The sequence below is a fragment of the Mesocricetus auratus genome, unplaced genomic scaffold (assembly GCF_017639785.1).
Source record: "Mesocricetus auratus isolate SY011 unplaced genomic scaffold, BCM_Maur_2.0 Super-Scaffold_100008, whole genome shotgun sequence".
In the NCBI taxonomy this organism is placed as follows: domain Eukaryota; kingdom Metazoa; phylum Chordata; class Mammalia; order Rodentia; family Cricetidae; genus Mesocricetus; species Mesocricetus auratus.
In genome coordinates, this window is record NW_024429192.1 from 47,345,393 (window position 1) to 47,362,752 (window position 17,360).

A 17,360-nucleotide genomic window follows, 5' to 3' on the forward strand; every position below is an offset into this window, starting at 1 on the left:
AGTACACCCTAAGAGCTCAATGTATTTAGCTGACTTTCCCACGTCTCAGTTTTCATCTTTCCTCCCCTCCCCATGCTCTTTTCTTGAACTCCTCAGGCCCGGGCCTGTCTTTCTCTCTCTGACTCAACGTCTTAGCTCCCTGCAAGCCTCTTAACAGCCTGAAGCTAAGGGCACACTTAAGTAGCATAGGTAGGTACCATCCCAGGCCAGACTGTGCCCAGTCCTGCAGCAAGCCTAAAGCTTCCAAGGAGAAGAGATGCAAAGGGCAGTAAAAGAAGCTCCTTGAGGGGTACAACCACAGGACAATCTGCTTGCGTGCCAGCGTGCAGCCTTATTCTCATGGAGCACACAGCCTCCCCAGCACTCAGTTGTGGCCACACTGGCTGGGACCTTTTGATGTTTCTTCTTAAAAAAAAAAACCAAGTCCCTGAATCTCTTTCAATGTTCCTTCTCCTCCACCTCAGACTCCTAACTGGAACTAGCCATTCCACTCAGCAAATGAGGATGGCGTGGGAAGTGTTAAGGAATACTAAGATGCATTTGACACACCCTGGCCTTGAGGAGTTTGTGGTCTATGTCAAGGGCTACCGACACACACCCATCAAAGCTTAAAAACCGCCGGGGTAAGAGGTGCACAAAGCGTTTCCAGGAGATAGAATGAGGGACAGTCGTAGGAGGCCTTATTTAGGGGAAGGAAGAGCACTTGAGGGTGAGTCGTTCCTCTGGGATGAAGTGAAAAGGAAGGATCAGAAGGTAAAAATGCAGTTTTCTGAGATTAGAGCAAATGGGAGGAAGTCACAGAAAGGCCGACTTCAGGCCAAATGTAAAGAACCTGGTAGGGAGGCTGTCCGCAGCCTTGGAACGTCACCTACTCATTCTCAGCTCGGGAAATATCAAAGTGGGTGTGTTCACCGATTTCCTCCTTCTTTCTCTTCTAAAATCTTTTTGAAACTGAACTCAAAAGGTTAAAACATCACTTATAATTCTTTGTATCCAAGTCACCTGATTTTTTTCCTATGGGCCTTACACAGATGCTACTCACTTTCCTTTTACCAAATAGGATCTGCGCTATTTTCTCCTCTTAGAAATAATTATCTTCATGTGGCTACTTGATCCTTATAATTATGATATTAATTGCTAAATTCACACCAGAGTCATCTGAATTATTATGCCTGAACTTCTTACATGAAGCCGCAGAAGACTGAAAAGAACCAAGGGTTCAACCCTGACCCTGAGGTTTACCTTGTGATCATGGATAAGATATTTAATGACCACCCATAAATCCTCAAGGGGCTGATCACACACTGACCTCACAAGATATTGTGGAGTGTCAAAGGGACCTAGGTCTGAGCGTTAGAAAATACCAAAACAGTAACCGCCCTGTTACTATGATCTTGTTTTGTTTTGAGACAGGATCTTACTTAGTAGCTCTGGCTGTCCTAGAACTCACTCTATAGCCGAGGCTAGCCTCCAACTCACAGAAATCAGTCTGCCTCTGCCATCATAGTGCTGGCATTAAAGGAGTGCACCACTTTGCTGGGCTGTTACCGCAATCTGTACCTGTTTGGGTGAGCTAGGTATCCTAGAAGGAAGGTAGGGAGAAGACAGTGCAGACTGGTGGTAGCTCATACTTGTAACCTCAGCACTCAGGAGGCTGAGGCAGGAGGACCACTGGGTTGAAACCAGCCCTGATTATATAAGGAAATGCTAGCTTGAAAAAAAGTTGATGAGAAGAGAGAACCAGGACCAGTCCAATGCAGTGGCCACTTGTCAGCCCGAATAAGCATCATTTGTTGAAATGATAATATTTTGGATATATTGTTAAGCAACATTATTAAATGGGGCCACTGACCCTTCCATACCTAAACATTTCAAGGGAACCATGAAGAGCTTGGAATTGGTCACAGACCTGGCACCCTGGAGAAGTGGTGCCATTGGTTTTAATGAGTATATTAGAAGGGATTGGGCTGGCCAGGAGAAGGGAATAATGGGATTACATTAGGCATTGGTGTCAAAAATGAATAAATATGAAATTCTGCCCACCTACCCATCCATCCTGACAGTCAGGTGTGCAGTCTCAGGGTATGCAACATGTGCTCCATGACGTACCTCTCAGCTGCCCTCCCCTCCACCCTCTAGCTCACTCCCAACCTCCTTAGGTCCAGTGTTTCCAGAAGCCCAGGACCCTTCAGATTAGAGCTCTCTGGGGACCAGCCCCTTTTGAAAGGAAGAAAAGAAGAAAACGGGAAGAAAACCAGAGAGAAAGTGAGAAACGGGAGAATGAAAGCAGCGAAGGGGCAGTGGTGCCTTGGGATACCTCACTGCATCACAATGAATATGGACTCTATTAAGCTCCGTTCTGCCTGTTAGTGTCTCCCGGGGCAACACAGCCCCCATATGGCAAGCATGCAGCAGATTAGGGTAGGCCCCCAGGCCGCATGGAAGGCCAGGGGCTTGACTGGCAGTTGAACCCCCTCCCTCCTCCCCCTTCTCCTCACACTTGACACTGCCTGTGTTTATCTAAAGCAAGGAGGGTGGGGGGGGCGTTGGAAGGTTTTTGTTCCGTTCTAGAGAAGGGGAGGAGGCTGGAGCCGTGTGGGGAGAGGGGAGAGAGGTAGAGGGTGGAGGTAGGGTTGTAGGGAGTGAGGCTGGAGGGAAGGCTTCATACATATTCAGAAGGAACACTGAATGGAGAGAGAGAAATAAAGCAGATGGAATTCGTGTTAAAGAACAGCACAATCACCCTGTTTTGAGCCCTCCAAAAACAAAAAGAGAGAAAGAAAAAGTAAAAGAAAAGAAAAGAAAAGGGAACAGCCTCCTAGGAGCGTAGGAGTTCTTATCCAATTAGCAGGGTTGTCAAATTGAATTTATATGGAATAAGCGTGAGGGGATTGAGATGGGAGTGTGGAAGAAAAAAAGGTGATTTTTCCTTTTCTCGTGTCTGTCGGTCTGTCCGTACACACACACACACACACACACTCAATCTCTTTATAGAAACTCAGCCATCTTTGGTAAGAGGTACAAGTCACAGAGAAGTGAGACTCCCTGATGTCTTCCTCCTCTGCCGGAGGTGGGAACTATTTAGTCCAAAGGGAGTCTTGTCCTTCACTAGGACGGCTGAGGGTCTTCTCCCTGGGAATTCTCTCCAGACCGGTTCCAGGTGCCTTTGCCTTGAAGGTGAGGGTTTTCCACCTGCCTGAGGGGGCAAACAAACTTTATTAGCTAGTTATAGTGGATTCAGAACATGGAGCCCAGGCACACTGCTCTGCCCCAAATGTCACAGGTTATGAATTCCCTGTCTTTGTGTTCATTTCTCGGTGTCCCATCTGTCACTTTTTATTCTTCGTCACCAAAATGGTGTATAAAGGTGAATCTGAGTGATCCCACTGTGGTCCTGAAAGTAGCAACTCACCCAGCATTTATTTCCATCTACCAGAGAAGTAGGGCATAAGTCAGCCACTAATATTTAATCCAGGAACTGACAGTGAGACTCACAAGTCTGGGCAGTATCCAAGATCTATCTGTTTGGTGAAGAGGGTCTATCAGTGGGGACCCTAACCACTCACTCATTCTCTCCTCTGCTTTCTTGTTCTCCCGTAAGTGGATTTTCAGATTATATTATTTAGTTTTAATTAAATTAATTCTCACAAAAGGGTGAGGGAGGGGCTTAAGGAGATGGCTGCACAGAAACTGGTTTGAAGAGAGGGCTGATCATCTAAGTGCATGCAAACAGAAAACATTGGGGCTGACCTTTCGGGTGGCCACGGGAGGAGGTAAAAGCTTTGGTAAGGCAATCACATCCGATGAGAAGTCAACAAAATAATTAGCATTCAAGCAGGCTGTTTGAAAGAGATTACAGCAGTGATCCTACTCCCAAACAAGCCTGTGTCATAAGTTACTAGCTAATGATTATAAAACGATCAGGATTAAGGAGTCATTCAAATATGATTAGACTTACTTTTTTTTAAAGTTCTTTCCTATATGTATTTAACTGGTGAATGAGACATGTATTAGGGATACTTGTCCATAGTATTGTAAGGGAATAAATTAGGAAATGGTGGGAGACCACCATTCCAGAAAAGTCTTTTCGGTGACTGATTGCTTGACACGGCAGCCTTTGCACAGAGGGCTGCTTTCCCACCGCTCAGCTTTGACTTCTAATGGAGATGTCCTCTTCTTCCTGACATGGACACCCATCACGGGCTCATTCAGCAAGTTTTCCCTGAAAACACTCTCATTAACTGTCTTCTATTTGTGACTGACTCCATCACCAGCCAAGCTTTTAGGATAAAGAAGGCTGAGGTTAGCCCATGAGACAAACTCCAGAATTTGAATGGTTAGGAGCAAGAAGGTTTATTTCTTCCAATAGTATACCTTGAGCTGCTTTCTCCCATCTGTGGGCCCTGAAATATGTAACTTACGGTCACCACACCAGAAGAGGCAGACCTGGCTCTCTATCCCATGACTGGCCTAGTCCAGAAGTAACATCATGATCTACTCATTTTACTGACCATCACTAGTCACATGACCTTCAATTAGCTTCGGAGGAGCCTGGGAAATGGAGAAGAGCTCAAGTGTATTTGCTGGGTTCTAGTAAATTTATATCCCAAATTTGACTATAAGTTCCTAAGAAATGAAACCACGTGTTACAGTTAACAATGTCTCTATACTGTCTATATGAGGTAGATTACAGCAACATTTTCCCTCAGTATGTATAATAATACATGTAGATTTTAATAGGTTCACACATAAAATCTGGATAAAGACTAAAGGACAAATATATTAGAAGCTGGCTAACACCTGGCACATTATTTGAGAACATCTGACCATCATAATCATCCCCTATTTGGCAACAGAATGGAGTTAGGCATAGTAGACATGCTTATAACCCCAGTCCTAGGGAAGCTGAGGTATGAGGATCTCAAGTTCAAGGCTAGCCTGATCTACACAAGAGAGAGAGACAGAGACAGGGAGGGAGGGAAGGAGGGAGGAAGAGGTGCTAGAGAAATAGCTTAGTAAATTACTTGTAAGACACAAGAAGGACCCGGGTTTGAACCCCAGGACCCACATTCTAAAAAAAGTTGAGAGTAATGGTGCACATCCACACAGAGTAGAAGACAGATGGATCTCTGGGGCTGCTGGTTAGCCAGACTAGCTTATTTAGGATTTTCAGGTCAGTGAGAGACTCTGCCTAAAAAAATGAATGGCATTTGAAGAACAACACCCAAGATTGTTCTCTGGCTTCTACATATGTATGAACACGAATGCACATGCAACCCCCATCAACACATAAGAGGGAAATGAAATGAAGGGAGGGTGGGAGGAAAAAAAGGAGGGAGGGACTGGAGAGCTCTAGGTAGATGTTTCAGGTATTAATCTAGAACCTCTGACAAATGTAGTCACTAGCCCTGTATGATCACTTAAAGCAAACGTAACACCTAGTTCCGTTGTTATATTAGCCAGATTGCACAACTTGACAGATGGCCAGTTGTCACCTGTTGTTTGGGGTAGCACAACTGTATCTTATAATTTTTATCATAGAGGGCTTGTGTAGTAAACTTTAAGAGGTTATTATGCATTTAGTATGTTTGTGATAAGAATGATGAAAGTTGCCATGGGTCTAGAGAGAAAGCTCCATCTGTAATGTGCCTGCCACACACATGAAGTCCTGAGTCCAGATCTCCAGAACCCATGTATTCTGGACTGGGGGTAGGTTGGTACCCTCCTGTAACTCTAACACTGATGAGACACAGGTGGATCCCCAGAGCTCGTCGACCAATCAGTCTAGGGAATTTGGAGAGTATCTTGCCCATTGAGAGACCTTGTTTAAAAACAGAAAAGATGGAAAGTGATCAGGGAAAGACACCTGTTCTCCGTCTCAGGCCTACGTACACACATGAACACACACACTAAGAAGTAATACATCAACTATGCAAGCACCACACACACACACACACACACACACACACACACACACACACACACACATCACTGCGGCAGATGGCAACACAGGCAATATTATCTTTATGCATAAGGAACCAGATGCTGAAACAGTTATAAACAGTTCTGAACCCTGCAGGGGATGATGCTGGGTACTGAGAGATGAGCACTGGGTTGTGATTCTGAAACGACTTGTAGCTCCAGTCTCCTGGCTTAATTAACTGGGAGATTCAGTTGCCTGGAAACACACGAGATGTTATTCTAAGCCATACTGCATTTTTCTTGAGGCCCTTCCAATTTAAAAAAAGTTTCCTTTTAATTAGGTCTGTGGGTAAAACACAACATTTTAAGTAAAAATAAACTTTTTTACTATATATTTTCAAGGGTGTGTATGTGGTGTTTTGGTAGTTTTTTGGATATTCCCTCTCCTAAATCTCTCTCAATTTGCATTTCATCCCTCCAAGAAATGAATGTTTGTGATTTCCTAATGCCTCCTGTAGCGTGATCTTTTGTATAGGGGTTCTACTCTTTTGAGACCTGGGGCTACCAACACTTGTACCCACTTAACTTCTTGTCTCCACTAAGGGGTGAACAAAGTTTAGCTCTGCTTTCACAGACCACTAGGAATGGGGAATCTTACTCTATAAAATGGGGAGCCTGTCAAAACATGTACCTTGGCAGATGTACTTAATTGTCTAGCCTTTCTCAGCCAGCAAAACAAAAGACTCTGTCAGCTCTCCTTCTTGCCCGTCACTTTGTTCCTAAGGAGTCTCATGTGGTCTGCTTGACTGCCCTCTCCTGTCATCGGTGCAGGCACAGGCCCTGCCGAGGACCTGCCTCTGAGCAGGTGAGGTACAAAGAGGGAGAGAGAGGCCCCCGTGGAGGTTCACTCTCTTCCATGTGCTCAGCCAGCCTCATGAGAAGTAGTGGGACCCGCTGCCTCCTGATCATAGACTCTCTGATGTTTGTAATTTTCTCAAAAAAAAAAGATAAATAAATATTTCAAGGCCACAATTTCTCATGCATTTCTCAACCCCAGAAATGTGTTTTGCTGTTGCTTTTGGGCAGCATCAGCAATGGCTGCCGGGAGTTAATTATTTCAGTAGGAAATTTGAGTGTAAGGAGTGAAGCTGCTCAGACAAACTTTTATGTGGAGATCATCCTTTATAATGGCGAGTTACTAGTCCTCGCGGACGGGAATTCATGGCAAGAATTCATTTTCCTGTTTGTCTGCTTTAGGTATTTTAAAAATGTCTTCTTTTTCTGAGAAAATGAGTAAGAAAATAGGTGGATCCAGACATATTTTTATATTGCCAAGAAAAATAACAGGCCTTGCTGGTGTCTTCCTCCAACATTGAAAATATCTCACGTATTTCACAATGAGGCAAAGTCACACTGCAGTTAGGTTTTCCATCGCAACCCATATATATATATATTATATATATATCCATTATATATTCCTACCATATATAATAGATATATATATGTGTGTGCATATGCGTTTTAAATAAGATTCATTAATACCCATACCTTTGGAATTGTTATGTGATCAAGCATAGTAGGTACCTTAGTATAGGAAGTGTCAGTGAATACCCACAATACACAATATGTGAGGTTCTGGGCTCCGTCCCCAGTACCTTCCAAACCAAACAGACAAAAGTGAAGAATTTAGGGGCTATAGTTCCATGGTAAAGATCATGCCTGTCATGTGCCAAGACCCTGGATTCAATACCTAGCTCTACGAATTAAAAAGAAAATTAAAAGACAAAGTAAAATGTATCTAAGCCAGATATGGTGGCTCATACCAATAAAACCCTGTAAAGTATGGAGAAGTCAAGGCAGAGTGGCTGCTTTAAGTTCAAGACCAGCCTGAGCTGCATAGTAAGCTCCAGGCCAACTTGAGCTGCAGTGTGAGACCCTGTCTCAAAAAAGAGTAACTTGATACTCAGTTTCCCTAGCCAGCCTGAAAAAAAAAAACAAAAAACAAACAATAAAAAAACAAAACACTTCAGTTCCACAAACCTCTTTGTTGTTGCCCTCCTCATAATTCTATGATTACAAAATGAGCTCAGAATTCCTCCGCGAGGTCAGCTAATTCATGCTTCCCCTCTATCTCCCCTCGCACTCCATTACCATGTTCTTTTCTTTTCTCCTTTTTTCCTAAAAAAAAAAAAAAAAAAAAAAAAGAACCAGGAGGGTGGCTGGCTGCAGTAGTGAGGGCTGTTTCCATTTTGAACTGTGTAAATCACCAAGGGTGCAGAAGTGATGGGATCTGTTTGGCCTGTCCTCCTAAAGCAGTGGGGGGCTTGGGCTGAGTTTCCTCAGTAAAACCTTCGTCCATTTTACAACTCAAACACCTCCGTGTGCACCGTGTGCACGCCTAGATGAGAAACAGCCCTTGGCCTACTTGGTCTGCTTGCTCCCTCTTGGCTATTTATTGCCTCATGCTCACATTCCCTCTCCCTTCTCCCTTTCCCCGCTCCCTCCCCCGTCTGTCTTTCCTGGGCTGGGAAGAAAGTTGCTGCCAGTGTCCTTAAGGGGATCGAGAAACTGGGGCATGTCGTGAATGAGCTAGTTCCCTTACAAAAAGAAATCCTGGAACTAGGAACTCAGGCACGGTTCTACTTTAACACATCATCTCATTGGGGAAAAAGTCGATTGAGAACTGAAAAAGCAATGATCTGGAAATTTGAAAGGACCCAGAAAGTAATAATTTTTGGCAAGATGTTTCCTATAACAATCACTGACTGGCCATGTACTTATTCCAACTCTGTTAAAAAACGAACAAACAACAACAACAACAACAACAACAAAACCAAAACCAATGGGTACATATCCCTGATAAGAAAGGTGGGCAAAGACTAGGGCCCTGGAGGCAGCCCGTGGCTTTTAGCCATGGCGTCCAGTTTTACAACGGTGAATAATTATGTTTCTGATGTTCCATTTCTTCACCTGTGAAGTAGAGACAATGGCCCCCCACCTCTTGGGGCTGGTGTGCTGGTGAGAGAACTAGACTTGTGTAGAGCTTGGCTGGTCTCTGGAATAGCAGCGGGCAGGCACTCTCTCACCCTCCTGCTATCTCCAGCATCACGGCATCCAGTGTATGAGCTTTACACGCCCCATGAGTTTCACTTTATGGAGCCCTTTGATTTATTAGATTATGAAAACAGGACCATTTTCTACATGGTGGGAAATTATTGAGGATGTCAGAAGAGGAACCTTTCAAACCTTCCTTCAGACTTTCCTGTCAAACAGAAAATGTCCCTGTGTGCCCTAGGACTATTGAGAGAGTTTGGAGGACCCTGGCAAAGGGTGGCAGTGAACACCAATGGGCAAGAACTCTACCTTGGGACACGCCATGAGCCTCCCTCATTGTGGGTTGGGGCCAAAGGTGTGTGTAGAGGTTACACATTGGGTGGAGCCTATGTGGCCCATACCCAGAGTCAAAGGGCCTCAGGAAAGCAAGGTTTCTAGGCAGATCCTAAGCACAGGGCAAGAAGCTGGGGCAGGGTTGGGTATGAAGGACTGAAATACCCACCTAAGGCACACCTGTGGGCAAAGTGACTGTCTAGGTTCACTAGATTTACCAAACTGGACAACTCTGGGTCAGCAAGAGATCTTGCCTTGGTAAGGGAGGGAGGGAAGGAGGGAGGGAGGGAGGGAGGGAGGGAGGGAGGGAGGGAGGGAGGGAGGGAGGGAGGGAAGAAGGGAAGGAGGGAAGGAGGGAGGGAGGGAACTCTTTGAACAGTGTAACATCAAAAATTGTATAAAGGGCTCTTGGTAATATGCTTGAACACTCTTCTCTCTTGAGAGACTCACACTCATGTCTTGAGTGTGTAACGTTTTCCCCAACTCATCATCTCTCCTGCAATATTCTAATGTCCATGCTTAAATCTATATTAAACCCTTTCTTGTTTCCATGATGACATTACCTCTTGTCACAGGAGGGATCCTGATTAAACACATCCTTCAGATAAGAAATGTCATGAAGAGCCTCTGTGGTCCTCCGGCAGCACAGACATTTTGAACCCTGCTTGCAAGTGTGATAGGGTGGATTGAGGGATGCGCCAAGCCCCAGATATTCTCACCGTGGCCATTCTCCCAATTTCTCTTGCAACAGGGTTACAGAGGACTGCCATAGCTCTACAAGGGTCACACGTGGCTTATGGGACTTTGGCCTGGAACCCTCTGTGACACACCATACTGTGTGGGAAGATGACAACGTGTAGAGGAAAGTCCCCTATGGCTGCACTGGTTGGGCTCCTCTGGGCCGCCACAAGCTGCCTTGCTGATTTGGGTGAGTGTTTCCCTTAGGTTCTCAGCCTGCCCCTCCTGGAAGAATGCTTGGCCTTAATGTCAGATGGGAGTCTGAAGCAGCTTAGTGTACTGAGAGCACTATATCTCTGCTGAGCTCCTGGCCCTCGTATACTTGAGAACACAAGGTGAAAAGTGATCAGGACAATGCGGTATCGGTTACAGTTTTGCATTGTAGTAATTTCAAAGATATCTATTCATAGAAAAAGAGTACCAATAATAGCTGCCCATAGTGTGCATTTATTGTAAGAGCCCAGAGTAGGGCATTTGCATACTCTGTGAGTCTCACGACAATGTTGAGTTAAGCTTTAGTAGCCTCGGTTTACAGAAAGATCAGGATTGCCCGGCTCAGAAGCAGTGTCACTGGATTCGGTCAAGGTCTGAGCCTGACCTTTTCTCTTTATACCGCCAAGTACAAGGGGACTTTCTGGAAACGGTGGGAAAAGAGCAAGAATGGCTGGCTTATTCAAGAGAGCAGCCTGCCTGGGTGCTGGATCCTAGGTGGCTTCTCAAAAGGTGGTGGTGGCAGCGGCTTCTCGGGGAACTCTGCTCATTGTTGCTTGATGCTCTTTTCCCAGGTGAGGTTCCCCAGGTCACTGTCCAGCCCATGTCCACTGTCCAGAAGCTAGGAGGAACTGTGATCCTGGGCTGTGTGGTGGAGCCCCCATGGGTGAATGTAACTTGGCGCTTCAACGGGAAGGAGCTTAATGGCTCGGATGATGCTCTGGGTGTCCTCATCACCCGTGGGACCCTCGTCATTGCTGCGCTCAACAACCACACTGTGGGACGGTACCAATGTGTGGCTCGGATTCCCGCAGGAGCTGTGGCCAGTGTGCCAGCCACAGTGACACTAGCCAGTGAGTCTACTTCTTTGCCACACCTCCCTTTCCAACTCTTTCTTAACCATAGTATTAAAGGGGCCACAACTGCTAAAACTTTTCATAGTCAAGTGGTGGCTACTCAACAGTCTTGGGTTCTGTGGTGTCATGGAGAAGTTTTCCCTCTGAGCAGTGTGATATGTAGAGCATCTACGGGGAGTGAACTGTTCTAGGGACTCAGAATTGGTGTCGCCTCTCGACTTGGCCAGTTGTCTTAGTAGGATACGACAAGCTGTCCTCTGGGCAGCACTCAGTTTTACATCATACCCCTTCATCACGGTGGTTTCAGTCAGGGTTTTTATTGTAGGACTATGGAGAGAGCCTGTGCACTCCAAACATGGCCTCAGCATATTCCTAATGCCTGGGATAAATTATTTAAAATGTATTATTATTAGTAGTAGTAGTAGTGTGTGTGTGTGTGTATGTGTGTGTGTGTGTGTGTGTGTGTGTGTGTGTGTGTGTGTGTGTGTGTGTGTGTTGCCACTGAGTACAGGCGCAGGCCAGAAGATAACTTGTGGGAGCTGGTTATCTTCTTCCACCATGAGGGTCCTAGAGGAATGAACACAGGTTCAGGCTCAATGGTAGGTGCTTTTACCCGCTGAGCCATCTGACCAGACCCTAAATATAAATTCCTGAACAAATGCAAAGGAAACTGCTTAGTAAATGGATAAAGAGAAGAGAAATAAGAAGGAAGTGACACCCACTCACGGTCCTCATTCTTCTCTTTGTCTTTCTTTCTTTCTTTTTAGGGGTTTGCTCATCTTATATTGCTACTCTCAGTGTGAGGTAGTTGATTGAAATCGTTGTCTGTAGGCATTCAGCTTGTCTGTTATTATTACCTTAAAAGAACGTATGTCCTCAGGCCAATATATGGAAGGCAAGGGCTAAGTAGCTTCCAACCTCCCACCCACCCACCACCCACCTGTCCAACACACACACACACACACACACACACACAGACACACACACACTCGTGCATGCACATTTCTGGTGGACTCAGCACTTCCTGCCACATGGTCTTTAGGACTGCTCACATTGTTTTATGCTTGTGAGCGTGAGACATAATTTTCACGAGTTTGAGAATGTATTTTGAGCATTCAATAAAACAAAGTAAGGGTCAAGTGACTTAAGGGTCACATCTGGATGAGGAGCCTCACCCAGGACAGGTAATGCTAGTTGACACTCTTTGTGCCCCACTCAACTCATTGTGTTAGGCCATATGGTGGAGAGGGGGGACATTGTGACACACTGCCTTTATATGTGATTGCCACTAGATGTACAATGTCCTACGCACAGGGCATTTGCTATCTGTTTTTCAGTCCTTGTTCACGAGCCCTTCATGATAATGTCTAATCAAATATGTTCCTGAAGTCAGAAGAACAACCTCAGTGCTCATTCTTGTTATGCCAGGGAACAAAGAATTCTTCCACCTAGGACATTTCCACCTGAAGTGTAGGAACTGTGAAACCTGTCAAGTCATTAGGCATTTGGATATAATCTTTGAGATTTCTAAAACTCATGTTCTCATAACTTAATAGTGTCCCCTTATCCCTGACAAGCTTGTTTCTGGCTTCCCTGACACCATCACCGTTGGCCTCATGGGTAATGGGGTTCTAGGAAGTGAGCTGACCCACATCATAGGTCCAGAGGAGAAAACTTCTGCAGTGTGGGTCTATTGAAGTCACGTGAAATCACTGCGCGTGAGACCTGGAAAGAGTATCAAGGAATAGGGAAACTGATGAACAAAAGAGTAAAGCTCCCCAAGCAACGGAGAAAGGCTCTCTGTGCCTCTGGTCCTGGATTCCTAACAGGATGTCACTGTGGGAGAGTGGAACAGGGCTGCTGGCGGTGCCCTAATTTATAGGAAATATTGAGACGTTTTGCCCTTTCCTACCAGGGATGGGCAAAGAGTGTCTTCCTGAGGGGCCAGGTTGACACTGAACTACATCTGTCCCCACCCCACTCTCCTTCTTGGCAGAAAGAGTACTGTTGAGTCTGAGTGTCAGGTGTCTGGGAGTAAGCTAAGCACCGGGCAAAGTGCAGCTAGGCTTTTTCCTCTGGCGCTTTCTTCAGAGTGGGTAGGGGGATGCTGGAAGGCTTAGAGGAAGAGGTGGGGATAGGTAGGGAGTCATCTCATCACATTAAGAGTGGCTGAGATCACAATCACACTTCTTGGCATCAGACATTTCCCACTTCCTCTGTTACTAATTTTAAAATTAGAACTGCCCTATAGAAAGTTTGGAATAAGTAAAAAGCAATGTAACCCTTAAGTCTGCCAATCTTCACACAGCCATGATTGTCATCTTAGCATATACTTGTCCAGTTTTTATCCACATCCATATATTTATTTTGGTTTTATAATATGGTTGAATAATAAATATTCTATTGTTAACTTTCCCCTTTGTCATTGTACAATAAGCATTTTCCTTTGGCCACATGATGATTTACCTTTTCTCCTTCAGTGAGTATAAAATGCACACAATAAAATGCAAAGGGCACGGCTCCTAATTAGACAACCAATGAGTTTCTGCATATGTGTATATCACATAACCATAGCTCTAACATATTCCATTGTGCACTTAGTTAACTTACGCAACCTCCCTCCAGTAAAATTCTTTTATAGTGGACGGAAGTATTTCCTGTGGCTGGGCAATTCACTCTTTCCCAGTTGTTCATTATTACCAATAAGATGTGCCTTTCAACATCTGTGCCTTGACGGGGCATCTAGAAGAGAGATTCTGTCTGCAAATGGTCAGCATGTGTCCTCAGAAGCTCAAGACACTCTAAAATTGTCCATCCGGGTTGAGGAGCCAGCCCGCGCCTCTTACTGTTTGGAGAAGGAGGAGTTGGAGAAGAAGTGGTTTGGGTTGGACCTCTCTGTTTGATTCAAAGTGTATCTGTGTAAGGAGGTTCAACTTACAGTCTTCGTTTAAAACAAAACCAGACAAACCGTGGCTCCTGCTTTCTTGGGTGCTTGAAGGTCTGTGTGGTTGGAAGAGAGTGGGGCTGCTCTCTTTGAAAGCCAAGAGCTGCTGGCTTGTCATTCAGACATGTATCCAAAGTGAAATGTTTGGGCTGACTGGAAAGGAGAAGTGGGAAAGATGGGCTGAGCGGGTGGGGGTGGGTACCCTACAGAGGATGTAGTTGGGGGGAGAGTGGGGATGCAGCCTTCCAGGCTTCAGGGAGGCATCACTAAGCTGGCAGGAAGGCTGGTGGGGGCCAGAGAAAGGGGTGCTGGTTTTGGGTTAATGCCACCTGGAGGTTTGGCCCAGACTCGGCCGGCCGTTAGATTAAGTTTCTGAGAACACATTCCTGAACAGAACGGGACTGTGTTTTGCTGATTGGCTGGTGTGTAAGGAGACTGCTCTACAGATGGGATTGCCAATGGCACCCTCCGCATTTAGAGTAAGGCAGGGCAGGGGAGTGCCAGTGCACACATGTGTAAACACCACACTCAACATTTAAGGCCTGTTTTGAGACCTTCCTTCATACATTCATCTTCACACAAAGCGAAGTGCTGTTTGGCCTACCTGGCAGCACGCCATCTCCTGGCTTCAGTCTAGAGATCACTAGGAGTTTTTCACGAGAGAACTGAAGATCTGACTTGAGGATTTGGGGGATAAAAAGGCCCCTAGACAACTGTCCTGCCTGCCCAGGACTCTGATACTCCTGTGTTGTATCTGGAGATGAATTTCTTCCTAACCAGGTAGTACCAGCTTCTGGATTTTGGTAAAAATCCTGCCTTGCTGTGTCGGTAGGAACCATTCATTCATTCCCACTGTGCCCTTGTGGAGAATTTTCTTTGTGGTTTAACCTGACCCTGCTTTTTAGTTACACTCTCCCATGGCTACTGTCTCACTTCAGGTCCCATGGTCCAACTCAATATTTGAAATGCTGTTTGAGCTCCTTCCTACCAACTTTTTACTAAGTGGTTACAACTGTGTGTGGCTCAACCAGAAACTCTCCCCCTCTGCTCCAGAATCAGCAGCAGACAGCAGCTAGGGAACTCCAGGCCCCTTCATGGCCCCCAGTTCCACCTGTGAGGCTCTCGGCACACAGCACATCAGGTAATCGTGGTGGCTTTACAGAACAGACATGAGACACGAAGGCCCTTCTCTGTCCTCTACCTCTAGTAATCTGGGACTTAGTGTTCAAGAGAACAAGAGGTCTTAAGTTGAAGCCCAGATAACTGGGATCTGTAGCTTTCTCTAGAGCCTGTGAGTGTGAAGTCCCAGCAGACCACTCAATAGTCCTAGCTGTGGCTTCAGAAGCCAACATTAAAGCTAAGGATCTATTTAGGCAGCTGTCTCTAAGATCTACTTAGACAGGGTCTCTCTACGTAGCCCTGGCTGTCCTAGAACTCTCTCTGTAGACCAGAGATCAGCCTGTCTCTGCCTCCTGAATGCTGGGATTAGTATATACCACCACTGCCTGGCTAGGACCTTTATCTTAATGCAAAGAATAGCTAGTTTTGATTATTTCTCAATCTTTATGGCCCATAAACTCCATTGAGCCCTCACAATGTCCTGGATTTCAGAACCGATGGAGCTGTCCCCCTGAAGACAAGGACTCAGGGACTTCATTGCCCCAGTCCCTTTGTGTTTGTGAGGCTTCTCTGGAGGAGCAGAACTTGTAGACTGAATCTCTGTATATATAGAAAGGGGATTTGTTAGAATGGCCTACAGGTTGTGGTCCAGCTAGTCCAACAATGGCTGTCCACCAAAAGAATGTCCAAGAATTCGGTGGTTCATGAGGCTGAATGTCTCAGCTGGTCTTCAGGTATATGTCAAAATCTTGAAGAAGTAGGCTCTTATGCCGTGAAGGGACTTGCTAGGGAGAGTGGGCACAGGAAGGCAAAGAGAGAGCAAGCTTCCTTCTTCCGTGTCCTTTATATGGGCTGCCTCGCAGAAGGTGGAACCCAGATTAAAGGCGAACCTTCCCACCTCAAAGATCTGGATAAGAGTGGGCCTTCCCACTTCAACTGCTTTAATTAAGAGGCAGACCCTCACAGGTGTGCCCAGACATTTGGTTTTAGTCGATTCCGGAGGTAGACCAGTTGACAACCAAGAATACCCATCACACCCTCCCAGAGGATAAAGACCGAAGCTTCATGCAGTCTCCTTAGATTGGTACCTGTATGTGGGCGGGAGTGGCGTTGGACACATTTGACAATTTTGTTAAGGCTTTTGTTTATAAATTTTAATTTGCTGATATTTTATTTTTAGTATATATACATATATATTATATCTTGATTTTTACTATAAATTCTGTTTTGCATTTCTGCTGTACTTACTAGCCTCTTTAAACCCTTTTCTGGAACAGAGAGGTAGAGAGACTAAAAGAAAAGGAAGTGCATAGGCTAGCCAATCAATCTCCAGAACTTCTTTCATTTCCAACTGTTAGGATGCTCTTCCTAAAACAAATTCTGTTTCCTTGATTCATTATGTAGCCCCTTTGAATTTAGCTTTTTCCTCAACCACTCAGGGCTTACCAACTGCTTAGTCTGTCCTCAAAGGCTTCAGTAAAGCCAAACCAAAGGCAGTGAGTACATCTTGGGAAACTGCAAGCTGGGACGTCCCCAGTTCTGACTTCTTTATTTGAATGTTTTGGAGACCGGTGTCTTAGCAACTGGGATGTGTTTAGAATTTCCAGTATGTCATAGTAATATCTGGTCTCAGTTCTTGAGGGTATCTCTATCTAAAGGAGAAAATGACCTTCCATATGGCAACCCTCTAAGTTGTCCCACAGAGATGTGAACAGATTTTAACTAGAGCTGAGAGTCTAGCAATGATATATTTAAATTTGGGGGTGGGATTACTGAGAAAGACTCAGGAATTGAATCTTGAAGAATGTGCGTGGGTCTTTACATTCCATCCTCAAGCCTTTAACACATGGTGGACAGACGTAGGGACAGTTTCTGAAAAGATAAGGGTTCTTTCACAGTGAACACTATCAAATTACTTTTAGTTTTTAGTTTTCTGCCTATGGCCTGCTTGTATGTCTGCATACCATATGCATGCCTGGTGCCCAAGGAGACCAGAAGAGGGCCTGGGATCCCCTGAAACTAGAATTATAGATGTTTATGTGGGTTCTGGGAACTGAACCTGGGTCCTTTGGAAGAGCACCCAGTGCTCTTAACCACTAAGCCAGCTCTCCAGCCTCCCTCTACTCCCCACTTCTACATCCAAATTCTTAATCTAACTTAAGTTAGTCAAATCAGTTAACTGT

General features: G+C 45.3%; 1 protein-coding gene across 5 annotated transcripts in view; it reads left to right on the forward strand.

Annotated features, from left to right (window-relative positions):
- The window catches only part of Boc (BOC cell adhesion associated, oncogene regulated), a 69,907-nt gene that overhangs the window by 22,630 nt on the left and 29,917 nt on the right, over window positions 1-17,360 (forward strand). For all 5 annotated transcript variants that reach the window (XM_040750779.1, XM_040750782.1, XM_040750780.1 and 2 more), the window contains 2 exons: window positions 10,061-10,237; window positions 10,833-11,111. In XM_040750779.1, the coding sequence (XP_040606713.1) occupies window positions 10,156-10,237; window positions 10,833-11,111 (361 nt within the window). In that variant the 5' untranslated portion in view covers window positions 10,061-10,155. The remainder of the gene's footprint in view (window positions 1-10,060; window positions 10,238-10,832; window positions 11,112-17,360) is intronic.